This window comes from Oreochromis aureus, linkage group 22 (genome assembly GCF_013358895.1).
Source record: "Oreochromis aureus strain Israel breed Guangdong linkage group 22, ZZ_aureus, whole genome shotgun sequence".
Taxonomy (NCBI): domain Eukaryota; kingdom Metazoa; phylum Chordata; class Actinopteri; order Cichliformes; family Cichlidae; genus Oreochromis; species Oreochromis aureus.
Window position 1 is genome coordinate 24,221,421 of NC_052962.1, and position 16,798 is coordinate 24,238,218.

The 16,798-nt window shown below is 41.4% G+C and overlaps 1 protein-coding gene across 5 annotated transcripts in view; it reads left to right on the forward strand.

Annotated features, from left to right (window-relative positions):
- rbms3 (RNA binding motif, single stranded interacting protein) overlaps nucleotides 1-16,798 on the forward strand; it is a 301,392-nt gene that overhangs the window by 62,834 nt on the left and 221,760 nt on the right. For 4 of the 5 annotated variants that reach the window (XM_039605523.1, XM_039605517.1, XM_039605518.1 and 1 more), the window contains one exon: nucleotides 812-1,048. The exons of the other annotated variant lie outside the window; for it this stretch is intronic. In XM_039605523.1, coding sequence (XP_039461457.1) covers nucleotides 812-1,048 — 237 coding nt within the window. The remainder of the gene's footprint in view (nucleotides 1-811; nucleotides 1,049-16,798) is intronic. 5 annotated transcript variants of the gene reach the window in all.

A 16,798-nucleotide genomic window follows, 5' to 3' on the forward strand; every position in this document is an offset into this window, starting at 1 on the left:
TAACCCCTGTGTGGGGTGGCCTCTGACCTCAGTGAAAATCCAACAGGGGCTAAAGGCGACTATTAATGCTCACTAGTGATGTACAGCTGTGCTTCATTCAAGGTGGTTTGCTCTGCACACAATTTGCACATGCAAATTAAATTCGTGGCAGATGGTCTTAAGATTGCATCATATTTTATATGTTTTACGTGAGGGAGTGAACTCTGAATTAGAAGAGTTTGCAGATACCTGCAGTATTTGCCCTAGGTCTTGTTAAAATGCCATGGATCGGCATGTGTGCTCTCTGTGCCCTGTGTGTCCTGTATTTCTTCTGTGCTCCACTGGCCATGACAGCCGAGGTAACCCATCTCAGAGCTGCATAAGCCAGACTGTCAGCAGATTCAGCCCTGTGTTTCCTGGACCCTGTTGATACCCAATACTTAATGGCATACTGGGAAGCTTTGTTGCGAGCCTGTAATCCAAGCATCTTATCAAACCAATCAGCGCTTTTCCAGCAAGAACACATCTCGACCGTGACAGTAGGAAGTTTCACAACATCTGGTGTTGGGTGGGGGCAAGAGGGAGTTGCGTGAAAAGAAAGTGAGAGAACAATCTTGATGTTTTGGCATGAAGTCTTTAGATCGACACCACATCCTGCTTTTCTTTTGATACAGGTCAGTGAGCGAGCAGTTGGGCAGTCACTGCTCGCTGGCATTTTTGATTGTGATGTTTTGGATGCCAATGTTCATCATTGCACTCTTAGTTTCCTTTTTCTCTCTCACTCTCTATCCAAAACTAACTTCTTTTCTTTCCCCCTGTTGTTTCTATCCAGCCGTCCTTCCAGCCCAGTGCAGCAGTGAGAGGTTTCCACAGCACTAAGTCAGCAGCCATGGGTCCAAGTCTTGGCTCCAATTGGACCACTGGTAGCAGTGGTGGTCAAGGGGCCTGGAGCGGGCCCTCTTTCACCCGTACAAGTCTGCAGCATTATATATCTCACCAACAACAACATGCGCAACACCACCCTCAGTCCACGCACACTAGCTACGCTTACTGCCCGGCGCATACGGCTGTGAGTACAGTAAATTTCCTCTGTGTCTGCACCTCTCTGTCATTTCTAGCTGCTGTGTTGCAGTCATTTCTTTGAATACCAAGAATGCTCTTCTTGTCTCTCTCTCACTTTGGAGTCCATTGGTTGCAGTTACCGTCAGGGAAGCTCTTACGCACACAGCAAATTCTTTCTCCATCTCCCCCTCCCACTCCTTTCTTTGTCTTCCGCTTTAATCTTTCCCTTCTTTTTCTCAAACCCAAGTATATCACTTCCTCTCCAACCCTCCCCCCCTTCCTGCTCTATCTCTTACTTTGACCCTCTCTCTCCTTCTCACTTCTCTGCAACTTAATTTGTTTTTCTTTCATCCATCCTCTGCATCGGCAGTGCAATGAGAGACTAATTGAGGTAGAGACACTTCTGGATGGCTTCCCTTGTCATTATCCTTGGAATTAATTGCTGTTCTGCAATCCGTCTGATTTGACTTTATTTGTGCTATCTGCCTTTCTAATGTAACGTTTGGGGTGTGACTGGAACTAAGGCACAAGCCAAATTGAGGAATTTTATTATCGTCATGTTGCTGTCACAGTCACAGAGCTGGAAACAAAGATTTGGCAGCTTTTTTTCCCTCCTCTCTGTATTTCTTCCTGTAATAAATGTATTTTACAAGGCTTCACACCAAATCTTTCTCTCATTTTCTCTTTTTTCCATTACAACACTCTGGTATTCTCTCATCTTACATATGCACCACGCGAATTCCCAGCTGCCTACTTGCCAGCATGTTGAGACTCCCCTGAAGCGCCTCCGTGTAAAGAAATTGGATTGGATTTAGATATGATAATCATCACTGTACATCAGCTGCCGGTTCCAGCATTCCTTTTATGTTATTTCTGACACACTAAAGGACACATTCATACTTTTTAGAAAGGTGGAAAATGGTTGTTCTTTAAGAGCCCTAGCTGTTGTGTGTGTGTGTGTGTGTGTGTGTGTGCGCTTCATTTCAATACAGAAGTCCTGCTTTTGCTTGCAGTACAAAATCGTCGCCATCACTAACAAACACCATCTCTACCGCTGTTGTCAATTAGACCACTTCTGCTACCTGAGGCAAATAAGAGCTCTGTTTTTGGTCTCAGCGTTTGCACAATACTGTTGAAGAACAGCAGAGAACATTCCACAACAGACATACATGCTGATACTGTTAGTGTAGATGCGGCGCCGCTCGATCAGTTGACATAAGTTTTTGGGAGCATTATGGTCCTTTCTTGTCCTGCTGCCACACCCCACCAGAGATAACAGGCACAGGCACAGTCATCAACATCCACACACAGGACCCATGAGTGTCTTGGTTCTTTTCATGCAACAAACAATTAAAAACGGAGCTATCATAAAGCCACTTTTGTCCTGCTCTGACTGAGCACGGTCATTGGTTTCCTCAGTGGAAAAATAGTGCTGATCTTCATGAAGCGTTTCAAAGCTCGATATCCACCCAGGCAACAGCCATCTGTAGGATTAGTGTCCGTATTCCCTTAAAGGGAGGAAGTTATTATCAGCACACTCCATTCTCTGCTGTGTGTAGCCCTATATGTTCTGCATTCACATACAGTGCATGTATGTTAGTGATAATTCACTTTGTGGGAGTGAGGAGACTGAAATCTGGGTTTTGCATACAGTCGGTCACCAGAAAGTATAACATTTTGGCATTGGTAGTGAAATTAACTTTAGATTGGACAGGATTTAAAAACAATAGAAATATTATGTTTTTTGGTTTTGTTGGACTTTTGTTTTAATTTGTGTGGCTGTTTATCACTTTGTAGACTGAAGAAAAAATTGCATTATTGTTTAAAACCCCAAATTTTCAAATTTCCGAAAATGCATAGTTAAAAAACTGAGAAGATGTGAAATAAATAGATTCACAACAGACCCTTTCTTATTATTTCTTCTTCTCTGTATGTGTTTTTGTGCGATGTTGCTAAGCCATACTTCTTACACTCCACGTCTAGCCTGTCTTGGTTACTGATCACCACAGGATCATCAAACTCCTGCCCTTATCTTGACCCTCTGCGATCAAACCATTGCAGGCTTAGCTGGCTTTAACTGCCCTGTTTTCATGGGACAGTGGGGATACTTGTTTGCTTTTTGGCAGTTTTCATTTTCTCCCTGCAGAAGGTAATTTCTCCCCTACTATCATGCTTTGGCCTCAACACTTGGCCTCAAGGAAGATTTACAGTGACTAGAGATGGCTAATCCAGACACTTACAGTAAACCAAAGAATGGTTCCAGCTTTTGAGTCTGCTTTGTGTTTTACAGCTTCTCATAGGCAACACATACTATATTTATATGGAATTGAAATCCAGTATATCTCAAAGACACTGAAACCGATACCCCTCTGTTTTTTTAAAGTACGTTTCCCCTGTAAATCCATCAATTTTTTATTGCCCCTCTAAATGCTGTTGTAATTTCAGGCTTATTAGATGCAAAGAATGCCCAACAGAAAGGAAAGGAAAACAGAACTGATAGCTTAGCATGTGTCTGTCCTCCCGGCTGAGAGAGGTGAGTAAATAAAGGGGGGAAAACAGAAAGGCAAGTTAGGATCCAGCAGAGATCAAGAAGCTTTGCCTCCAGTGGGTTTGTAATTACAATGGAAGGAGATATATTTCCACTTTTAATATGGTGAAGACCCCTCGGGGAACCACGGGCTGACAAAACACCAGAGAGAGTCACGTAGAAGTCAGAAGATGTGACTAAAAAGAGAGTCAAATAGATGGATTCTCCTATTTCCAGCAACTGTGCAATACTAACGCGTACAAAGTTCTTTCATAAACTGCAGATTTGCCGTGTGTGTGTGTGTGTGTGTGTGTGTGCGTGTAAAGATTGCCGTCTGGATTATATCCTCTGCCATTGTATTGTTTGACATTCTCACACTACACATAAGGAGTTATAGGGAAATTACTGAGATGGTTAGTGGTTCAAAGCAGACTTTAATAATAAACTTGGACACTGAAACACTTGATTTTGATTATACATTGGAAAGAAAAAGACAAACATTTCCTGTTTGAGGCACTCTCACAGGCAGGGTTTAGTTTTAGCCATTATAGAAGGCTATCTATGATAGTGTTGGTCAGCCTGTCCAATATTTTGGTTCCGGTTGAAATATTTCAACAACTACTGCACTGCTTGCAAACAAACACTTAAAACTCTACAATAAAACACAGTGTTAGGCTCCTAAATGTGATTTTTTTTTTCTTCCATTACTGTATGAGACTCAAAGGACATGAGGTTCTTAATGTTTTATAAAATGTATTGGCAGTGCTGACAGCCATTTCGATCAAGCCTAGAAACCTGTAGATGGAAAATTGAGATTTAAACAGTAGGGATATGGTTTGAATCTTGTTTACAGGGTTTTAACAGGCTCTGAAAGAAACATGTGTGAGTGAATTAATGTGTTCATAACATTGTTTTGCTAATTACTGTTGAATGACGGTGTTATTCCCCAACCCCTATCTACTAGCTGTCCCAGCTGAAAACACCTAACCCTTATTTTGATCAGGTTTGCTATAGAGGTGATCAGCCATATCTGCGTGATGATTGGGCAGACTGAATTGGCATGAAAGCTGGGATTGAAGTAAATGGTAAACGGACTGGTTCTTACAAAGTGCTTTATACAATATGCCTCATTCACCCCCATTATTACAAACACTTTTTTCTATGTTTTACGTAAAAACCAATCTAATGTTTTCTACAAACCTCAACATCCTTGGATTTGTAAATAGCGAGCAAGCTTTCCTTTTCATTTTTCTGTGTGTGACTGGACAAAACAGAGAAAGAGCATGTGTTTTTAGTCACCTTCTATCCTTACATAAACGCCTTTTGCTGTGTGACCCGTTAGCTGTTTCATTTCTGATGGTATGCTTCTTCTTTACATCATATTATGATCAAAGAGCCCCACATCAACATTGCTTATTGTTTATTCTGTCCAGATATTATTCATGGTTGTGATAGTGTTTCATTATTTTATATGTAAGGCATTCTTGGAATTGTGGTCTTGTATTTTCCGTTTAACTATTTAATTGTTTACAACTGGGGGGAATTGAGTTACCAACATGCTCTACTTGAGCTGACTGTGTCCATGTAATGTGCTTATAACCAAGTTAAACTGAATTCATGCAGCTATGAGTGCTTTTGTTGGAGGGAATAAAAAAACTGAGGCCCTTTGCTCCTTTGGTGTTGTGACAAGATATATGTGGAAAGACTGGGGATGCATTCTGAACTCAAGGGTCAGCCCGCATTGCGTCTATATACTGCTGCAGAGTTCATCTCTCTTCATAACATATAGATAGAGACACCTACACACGTGCTGCAGAGGACAAAACCAGCTTTCCTCCCCACAGCTTGGGAATTGTTTTAAGAACTGTTGGAACACATTTTAAAACCTTATGCCCTGCAGTACTACTGCTCTTATCAGGTATAAATAACAAGATGCATTTTTTCCCCCTCTAATGAATACATTTGGGTATGTTATCACTCCTTTATCTAAGAACTTGGATATCCCTTTGAAGCCTTCAATTTAATCCGCTGTTGTTGCCTCAGTAAACTCTGATTGTTACCTCATTAGATGTGCCGAGCACAAACTGGCAAATGATTCAGTCAATACAAACGGGCTAGCAGGGATTCCCGGCACATCTCCAGATTCACAAGGTCTAGAAATTCAGAGAAGAGACAGAAGGAGACACTGCAAGACTGTGATACAATAGGCGGTAATCAGAAAGGGTAGAATAGACGGAAAGGAAGATAAAAAGGGAACGAGAGGAATCTGCAAAATGCTGCTCCAGTGTGTCTTTTTAGCAACCATGACCAGCATTTAACTTTGATCATGAACCCCTGTGTTTGATATCCGATAACATCATCAGTGGAGATTTCAGCAGAATAATGGTTCTCTGCATTTTCACATATAAACTAGGTGCAGGTGTGCTATACATTCATCCAGCTCACCTTTTCAACTGTCTGTCTTTGTGAGGGCTGAACTCTGGCACAACTCTTTGTGTTGTGATTAGCTTAATTACCCGCAACTCACAAACATCCATTTATACTGGATGACAGATGATACTGTCATTTAGCTGAATGAATGGCCTGATTTCTGGCAGAGGGTGAGGGTGCTACTGCTGGCTCAGGGCCTGCACAAAGGCAACTGAGCTGAGATTAGTTATTTGTGGATCCACAAAGGAAGCACAGTAATCAGACCTCTGGAAGTGAAGTAACGCTGAAAAGAGTGAGTGGGGAGGTGAGGCAGGGATTCAGATCTGCTGTCATGGAGTCCAAGCTTTTTTCCTCATGGCATGTTTTTCAAAGAAATGTTCCTTCCAAGAGAAAAATAGTTAGGATTTCCTAATAGCAGAGGCAACAGATGCCAATGTGTAAGGAAGTGCATTAGCTTACATTTTACACTGCGAGCCTCTTTTATCAGCTTGTGAACGAAGCGCATTGCTCATTCCCCAAATACTGCAATGATTCATCTTTGCCATGAGCTAGAATGGGCTTTGTCTCAGTAATTAATTTAGCTCTCGGGACAGCAGTTGGAATGAGTCGTGTCTTCGAGGCCTAATTAAAAGAAGATTGTCAAACATATTCTAGGTCACACAGCTCAGAATCTCCAGCCATTAAAGGGATGTTTTTAGGCACTCCCACCTTGTCCTTGGTGGACCATTTTGCTGGCTGATAGAGCATGGGCTACACAGAGAAAAACAAATGGTTTTATTTGCCATGTTGATTTCTTCAGGCAGCACTTGAAAATTGAGACACTTGATGTTTTGTTTATTATTGGCTGCTTGAGTCAATAACTCAATCCACTTATGGGTTTGTGCCCTGCGTGGCTTCGTCTTTGCCTTCGCCTTTGTCTGCCGTTGGTTTGTTTGTAATTGTTAAGAGAACAGAATTCCTTTCGGTGGAAAATAGACACACAATTAGCTTCCTATACTCAGATAAATGAGAACGTTACTGTGCATGAGTTTTGCGGGTTTAGGATCACTGTCTCTACAATAACAGTCAAACAGTGGCTGGAAACACTTTTTTATTGGCACCACATTCATCATAATGTATCAGCTGGAATTGTCATTTTATTGAACCAGTCAGACTGACAGGCATGAAGCGTTATCTTATCTGTCCTCGTAATGAGAATCATTGACTTTAGTTACAGGCGCAGAATATCTCTAAAAGTGTACACACACTCACATATGCGCACACACACACACACACACACAGGTTCTCAACAATTAAGTGCGAGCTGCCGGGCTTAGTGCCTGTGTCCATTGTAAGCACTCTAAACCTGTTAGACTGTGACAGACCATTAAAAGGCTGCCAAGACTTCCTTAATTTGCTTCAACGGTGCACACTGAGTGACTGAGTGCCATGAGTGTGTCTCTCTGTATGAATGTGCATTTACTTCTTATGACACTCCTTAGCTCCAGCCTCCCACGACCGTATCCGCTACCGTCGCACTAACATTTACAAACAGTCGAACGTGCAGGATCAACCCTACCAAGTCGTCGCAGTATCTCCGCTTCAATTTTTAGTATGGAAATAACGCATAATGGCCGATTTGTGTGTGTTTAGGCAAATGCATTAAACCATTAAAACTGCTGTCAACATTGATGTATTTTCATGCTGAATATTTTCTGAAAATTGATACAAGCAAAACATACACAACAGTAATTATCTTTGCACTTGAGCCATTTCTACTATAAATTGAAGCTGCCGATCCCCAGCGCTTGTCAGTTCACATATTTCCGATGTATATAAATGCCTGCTGCATGCATTTAGATGTTCACATTTGAAAATGTTAATCATTAGTTTTTTGTTTTTGGGGCATTGGGATGTGGATTTGTCCTGGTAGACAGTGCCAGTAGAATCTGGTAAAAACTGTCAGGGAAGTGGAAATTAGAAATTACACACCTTACGAATTTCACATCTTTTTTTTCACACATTGAAATCAACAGGATAAGCCCAGGCGCCCACACTTTTTTTAAATGCTCTGTTTCCCGTCGTTTGTTATATTTGACTCGTATAAATAGGTTTCCACAGAAACGTCAAGTACAGTTTTGTCTGTAATGCACAAAAGTTGTTCATTTTAACTAAGGCAGAACAAGAATTTCTCTTTAAATACTTCTGCAGCTGGCTGGATTCTAACCAAATGAGCATGGTCACGATGACAAAGCACTTTGTTTACTAGTGCACCAATCCAATTTAGAGGGAAACCTTTTGCGTTTGACACTTCTGAACGAATGCTTTTTGGGTGGATGTTTCACCTAGAAGGCATTTCCTGTCGTGACCAGAGCTTGGCTTTCTGCACCATTAGGAATTAAAGGCCCGGGCCACAGGATCTTGAAAACCCAGACCACAGGAATATCCAGAATCTGAGAGCGCTTCCAAGCCTCCGTATGTTTCATTTCCTATTTCACAAGAGCGGGCGGTCCATGCAAATTCCTGGCTGTGGTATACCACCACTCTTCATTTAGCAGCGGTTCATGGTTGATATTAGATGTTGAACACAATGGGGGATGTTAGAAGGTGGATTAGGAAGGGTGCTGGCAGATCTTACAGGGATTTAAATGGGTGCCTTCTCTTGTTCATATCATGTGGACTGTCATATTTACATGCCATTGCTGGCTTAGTGTTGTTTCTTGGCCGTGTTTCTTGGCAATTCGTAGCGTCTCATCTGTGAAATCACTGTTCAGAAAATCAGTTTGCACCTGCTGCTTTCTGTTCAGGTGATTAGTCAATGACAGGTCAGAGCAAGGAACTATAAATCACACATCCTGAGCTCTAGATGTGGCCTTAATTCATCATATTTCACTCTTATCATGCCTTTGTTGCAGCTACACATGCATACTTATATGCACACACACATAACTGACATCCATGCACAGATGGGCTTTCATATATGGCTGCCTGGGGCTGTAGGGTTGGCTTTAAAAACACCCATAACATCTGTAAAGTATTATGACTGATTATACTGGTCCTTCAGTGCAATCATGCAATATGGGCATGAGCAATGGTGGAACATGAACCGTATGGGAGGAAAACGAGGCGATAAGGTCTCTGTGATTCGAAGCTGCGAGGCCCTCGGCTACATCCACACCCTTTCATATTAACTTTATTTACATACAGGCATGGGCCTCACTTTAAGTAAGTATGGAATTTGATCATGTGAATAATTAAAAACATGATCCGATATGAACTACACTGAAAGTATGAGCATGAGAAAACACAAGTTACACTAAAGTCATGATCACTAAAGCAAATGTAATATACATTTTCCCTCAATAGGAAGACAGTAAAGATGGTTATATGGCAACACCTTTGTTCAGATTAGGGTTATTAAGTTTGCTGTAGACCTGGCCACGACTATCACGGTGATGATGTCAAATATCAAATGCAAAAGTGGGCATGTGCATCAAATCGTGCCACACTGAGCCGTGTTTAATTTGTCGGTGTTTTTGAAGCAGGAAGTCAATTTAAGATGCAGTATGATGTACACAGACACTTTGCATACATCGTGGTGAAGTGCACCATACCACAAACATCAGATAACAGGAAAACCCATATACCGCACATGCATGTAAGACCTCTTACATGGTGCACTTTGTCCTGAAGCTAATGTTGTGTGCCAGAAGCTTGAAAGTTTGAGGGCTCTGTGCAGTATCTGTATCTGCAGCAGCACTGCTTTCTTGGGAAGATTACTTTTTTTTAAAATACTAAAAATGATCTCTCATGTATTCAGGAGAATTACAATTTAAGCAAGCTAGTCAGTCGCACTGGTACCTTTATCCTCTGTTTCTGTAGTCAGATGAGACAAAGTTGCAAAGTTTTAAAAGAAACTTAACCTGTTTGATATCCTCGATATCTTGTCTCCAGACAGATTTTCAGCTCCTCTCTCATTACCACCTCCTGACTATTCCTGCATATTTTTCTATAAAGCCATTCCTCACTTGTCCACCAGGTGGCTGGAGTTATTTCTTCAGTACACCCGTGGATTGTTTGTAAATCAGCCCTTTTGGGAAGTAGGAAGTCATGGCTTCCTTGATTGACATTAACAATGGCTCACGTTTATGGTGGCCCTGAGAGGCCAGACGTACTGCAACTTAAGAAAACACCAGCAATAAGAAAAACGCTGCAAAAGCACACAAAACACAACGGAAATAGGAAAAAAGAAAACGGAAATAGGAAAAACTAAAACAGAAATAGGAAAAAAGATTTCCAAAACCACAACGGAAGTGTTTCTGGGGAGGCAATAACCCGACGGACCAGTTGCAGGAACCCAAAACATGCTAGGTGTGTTTTATCATGATTCATATAATACTGATGACCAATTTTTAGTTGGTCTAGTTCTAATAGTCAGGCTAACACACTTACCTCTCATCTTTTCGTTCCTCACAAAACCGATAGATCCTCCACTTCTTTTAAATAAATAAATAAATTTTTATTTATATAGCACCTTTCAAGACAGAATCACAAAGTGCTGCACATAAGATTACAAGTCATAAAAAGATTTAAAAAGACTAAATAAAACAGGCAAAAAATTAACCAAAAGCAGTTTCAAAAAGGTGAGTTTTGAGTTGTTTTTTAAAAACACCTACTGAGTCCACAGTTCTTAATGCTTGGGGGAGAGAGTTCCACAGTCTAGGGGCCACAGTGGCAAAAGCTCTATCACCCTTAGTCCTCCTCTTAGTATTTTTTATAGCAAGTAAGCCCAGATCAGATGACCTCAAAGACCTGCTAGGGACATAGGGCTGTAGCAGATCAAAGATGTAGGCAGGTGCCAGTCCGTGCACAGCTCTGTAGGTCAAGACCAGGATCTTAAAGTGTCTTAAGTGTCTCCCAGCGCAATTCTTAGCATATTTTGGTTCCTGCAACTGGTCTGTCAGGTTATTGTCTCCCCAGAAACACTTTCCTTGTGCTTTTGGAAATCTGTTTTTTCCCATTTCTGTTTTCGTTTTTCCTATTTCCGTTGTGTTTTGCGCGCTTTTGCAGCGTTTTTCTTAATGCTGGTGTTTTCTTAAGTTGCAGTCCCTGTGGCCTCTCAAGGCCACCGTACACATTCCTGCAATTAAATAATTAATTATAACTGTAATTACTGTAATAATGTTATCCACCAAAAAAATCAAAATATAGTCAGATTTTGTTTGCATTGATAACAAACTAAATTAACTTAATTTACTTTGTCTTTTACTAGAACCCTCTGCAGCCGTAGGCCCTGATGACTGTCATGCACAGTATATAGGGGTTGCTGTAGAGCAGGTCATCCACTACTTGGTCTGTTGGTGTTTCAGTACCTGGCTGCTCCAGTCTGCATGCCAAAGTATACTAAACCCCAGGTTTCTCTCTGGTGTGTTCATTAGCATGAATGTTAGCGAGAAAGCACTTAGCCATAGAAAAAAAGTATTTGTATGAATGTGTGTGAATGGGGTGTGGTATAAAACTGATAACCAGTCCATTTACCCTATAGCTTTCTGACTGATGTAGGTAATGTGATAACCAATGCAGCATTTCAAGTTTACTATGTGGCTATATTCCCTTAGCCTCGTCTCTTAAATGATACATCACATGAATCTATTCAACAGAAAATAAAACATGAAAAGATAAAATGGCTGAATCCATGATTCAGTGGTTGTGTGAGGTTTTGCCACTGAGCTAAGCTGCTGGGGCATTTTGATTTATTTAAGGGGAGCATTGTTTTTGAATGTTCCTCTGAGTGTTGTTTTGGCAGCAAAATTGCACTGCTTGAACAAGTCTTGTTGGAAGACAAAGCTTGACGGTTCACTTCCCTGTTGGCTCTGTTAAGGCACATACAACGACAAACGCATAAAAGCCACATGCGATTGCACACCTTGTCACCGTTGTAAACTAGTGCAGTCAAAAAGCATCTAGGCCACAGTATGAAAAGTTATCAGTGAAGTTCACCTGTTCTCAAAATGTGTTTCAGTGGCGTTACTGTATCACATTCTTCAAATACTCTCAAACAGTAAAGGATTCTTGTATGAACAGTAGAAAGATAGAACCCTCCATTCATCCTCTCCCAATAGCTTTGGATGTGTGAAAAGGTGGGAGGCTTGTTGGAGCTGCTTTGCTCCATTTAGTTAGTGCACTTTGATGACTTCAGTACTTGTAATTATAGAGGCGCCACCAAGGAAGCAATCTCAAAGTGCATTGCCCTGAAAGTCTTACACTCGCTGATATCAAATGTTACCCAGTGGAGTTGCACCATAAAGGGAATGTTCTTACTCATCTACTACATGCTTTCTAGCACCTCAGTGCCATCTGCTAGTATTACACCCTACAAACCCCACGATAATGGTCGATGTGTGGGTCTGGGTGTGAATGGACATCCATCTATTTTTGCACAAGATACCTTTTCGGGGTGTACCATGCTTCTCGCCCAATGTCAGCAGGGATAGGCTTCAACATTCAATTAATAATAATTATTTGGTTAAGTGGGAGATTAAGAAAATCGATGGATAGATGTTCAGTGTGATGTACTGTATGCTGGAAATATGTGACCCATTTTACATTTTGACCATGATGTATGTCCAGCATACCAAGTGTGTTTAAACACATTACACTTTCTGAAGCTGCAGTGGTTACTTGAAGGCATATCAGGCTTACTAGAGCGCATGAATCCATTAATTGTTCAACAGTCTTTAATAATGCATTTGTTGTACCATTTAGGGGAAATTAAATAGACAAAAAGTGTCAAGTTCCTAAGACTTAATTAGCAAGAAACTGTTGTATTAACAAGAAACAAAGCCTAAAGAAAAACATGTTGTACTACGTATCAGCAGTTTATAAGTGTCAGCCACTCGGCTTGTCCTCGCTCATGTGATGAGGACAAGGCAATTGATTTAACATTGATTTGATAATGATTAATACACTAAGGGTTATTTAAACCAGCGCTAACATGTTTTTAGCCTAAGGGTAAGCAGTAATGAGCTGTAAACTAACATATTATCGCCCTGCAAGTAAATCTGGAGAATTTCATCCCTAACTGTTGCCCATTTATGCACCCAGAATACGTAGAGCAACAGCAAATTCATTTGTATTCTACTACTTTTAGCTGTGTTCTTCAACATCTCTCATGTGAAATGGTCCACTGTGTTCAAAAGCTAGCCACTAACTGTATGTCTGCCAGTGGTTGCTGGGCAGGGAGTTATAGTAGTTTTATTATGAAAAGAGCTGCTTGCTGCAGCCAAAAACAATGCTCTGAGAGTGGTTGGATGCTTACACAGTAAAATTATGTGCTGGAAAACCAAAACAATAAGCTGAAAGGCACTGTACAGCCCTGCACAACTGAGAGCAACTGAAGTGTCAGGTAATAATTTTGAGTCCGTCACTGTATCATCCCCCTTTTTTATTCACACAAGTAGCCATTTGACCTACTGTTGGTTAAAAACCCACTGCAGTAGTTGAAAGCATGCACGTTAATGCAGCACAAACATATTCCAGTGATGTTTCGTGTAGTTGCCTGTTTGGTCAGGGTCAATGACTTTCACCTCTTTTCCATTTAAACCACAATACGGAAAATATAGCAATTGTGCTATTTGGCTCTGTGTGTGTTTTTATGTTAAAACAAATGCATGAGTAAAATGACCTGTCTGTTCATGCAGTGTTATTTAGTCCTGAAGTTGTCTCTTCAGCTCTCCCTCTCTGTTTTCTTTGTCTCCTGGGCTTCATGCTTTGCATGCACAGGATGAGACACCGGGGGAGGTTAAGAGAGGAGCTGGAATGGAGTTCTGCTCCATTTACCACCCTGAAATATTCCTCTTAGAACGACACACTCTGTTTTCTATCTCTCCTTACTCTCAGCACCGTTTCTCACTCTGCTGGTCCCCTCCCTCTCACTTCTCATCTCTGTGACATGTGGTCATTTCACTTCATTCCAGGATGGCTTAGCAGTACTTTAAAAATTTGCTGCTGTCCTCCCATCCCATCCTGCTCAATTGCAGGCAGCATTGAGCTTCATAGGCAGGCCTGTTCCTGGCAGCTATAACTCTTTTCCTAATCACAAGTCTCTCTCTGTGCCAGGGGCAGAAGCTTTATCTGTTGCTGCAAAATTTTAGTTTTCTACCGGTATTACCCCAACACAGGTGCCCGTGAACACCACTTACCATATCCACCCATCAGGCACAACATTAAAACCACTGACAGGTGAAGTGTGTAATGTGGAGCGGTTTCCTCTAGCATTACGATACACATTTCTGCGCCTTACAGACCTCTTAGTTATTGTTCCAGGAACGCCTCCTAACTCCCAGTCTGACTGAGCATCTGGGAATGTGCCCAAACAAGCCACATTCACAAATGCCTGGTGCCGGGTGCCAGACACTGCAGGATAGCCCCAGACATCTCGTGTCCAGTGCCCCGAGGGGTTAGAGCCGTTTTGGCAAGCGTGAGTCAAACACATACTACATGTAGTCGGATATACTAGCACTTTCTTGTTTCATGGTTTCATCCTTTGGATAATTTTAGTGTTGTTGTTTAAAAAAAACCCAAACCTCTTAGACACTTAGAGATTCATCAGCACATTCGAAGACAGATAATGTAGCACAAAACTGATGAGAATAAATGGCTTTGCACTTGGATCTATTTTGGGAATTAACACAATGAGTAAAACAAAGTGAACATCATGCGCTGAGAGTGCTGTGATGAAGCTTTGATAGGCCTCTTTCTGCATTTGGACGCTGCGAGTTCTGAGTATATTGTTTCTGTCGGGTCTGCTGGCCCTTTTGCATTCTTCGTTTTCTAAACAGTGTTGATTTTGAACATTTTTGGCTTAACACGCTCGCATGGAAAATACCTACTGTTTAAACTCACACACTATCTTCCTGCATGGCACTTAAATCCTTATTACGCCGAGGTTTTCTTGGCATCATCTCTTCTGTATCTTAATGGACGTCGCCGTGCTGTCCCTGGCAGGTAGAGCTGTAGCTGGTTCGCATAAGGACGTTGTCACCTTCCTTTTTACAGTTTATATCATGTATTAGGCCACAGGAAACCTGATGTATGAGCTTCATTGAAGTGTTTTCACCTTGCATGTCAGTATAACCTTCACCCTTCTGTAATGTTTTGCTCACCACTGCTCATGGCAGCACACATAAAGCTGCCACAGCTGTACACCACCTGACCTTAAACGTACTTTCAGAAACACAAAAACACATTAAAATGCAGCTACATACGCTTGCACATTGAGACACACACATACACACAAAATCCACCCTTGCTCGAGGCCTCTTTTCCCAGTTTCATTTATAACAATATGATCTTTATTAGAATAACATTAATCATAAAACAAGTCGGTTGGCATGACTTGTATATACATTTCACATTTGGATTAGGGCTCCAGTGAGTGCATCCAATTAACTCTTTTGGGTCTATTGCCCTTCCCTTGTTGGGTGTGCTGTGCGTCATTTTTACTCATGCACGTCTGGTTTCATATTTCCTCCCCATTAAGCCTGCTATGCTCTCCTCTATGTTGTGATAGAAGCTAATGACTCACTGGAAATCTGCCTGGTGTTTATCAAGTGTCTCAATGCAGGGCTGGTGGTCTGGAGTCAGTCTGGCCTTTTTACATTATCACGAAGTATTAGATAAGCAGCCAAAACCAAGTGATGACACCGTCGTATATAAAGAAATAATAATAAAGTGAAGTACCCTGCAATGATATCTTGACTATATCACTCTGCTCTTTGCACTGTGGAAAATTATACTCTCAGAGGGGGAATGTGTCGAATTACCTCGGGTGTCATCCATTGGTGAACTGATAAGAATGTATTAAGTAATTGCATGTGTTGGAGTTGTAGTGAAATTGCACACATAATGCTTATAAATTTCTGCACGCAATTTCTGGAGATGGCGTTTCAGCAAGTAACTCGTTCAGAGTGTTTACTTACCTTACCGTCTTCTCAGATTTTCATTCCAGAGATTATTAGGCCGCTTGGCTAAGACTGACTAGAGACCTGTTGGTGACCTTCTGGCAACTCCCAGCTGCTTGGGAAAAGTGAGAATTTCCTGTCCAGTTGTCAGGGGTTGTGACCCGCTGGTAACTACTGATCCCAGACTGGTTGACAAGCAGTTGCTGGCTGTAGCTGGGTTAGGCACATTAATGTCTTTTCTGTGGTCTTGTGTTGGTTTTCCATTCAGTTGTAGTGAAGCTGCCAAAATCTGATTGTACTGCAGAATGTACTGAAAGATATACTGACATCTTTTAGTGTTCTTGATTTCATGTCTGTTTTACCATACCTTTGGATTTGGCTAAATGAGATAAAGATTTAGTAGAAAAACATTCACATTATTTTATGCACTTTGCATTTTATGTGACTTTGTGGAGATTGGGGAAAATTTTCTTCTGGTTTGTTTTTCCAGCAGAGTGCCTCCTTCATCAAAGTTCAGTCCTGTTCTTTAAGGATAATGGAAACAGTTTTGGGTATCTTTCCGATAATCCATGACAGAAACACTTCTTCCGACAACATGTGCACATCAACTATTTTCACTTTCACTTTATGCTGAACAGAATGCCCCACAGAAGCTGATTAGTCATGCTGCATTGTTTACACGAACGATGTCAGATGAATGCTTGCGTGTCATCCAGTAGAACCGTAGCCAAAAGCAAAGGGATTTTTCCAGGAATACTGTACCATGTCCTGCTTCCCTCCTCTCCCCTTTCCCGCCTTCATTTAAGGCTCCCCCCGCGCTCCTACCACCACCACCACCCCTTCCCTGGCACAGTGCCAG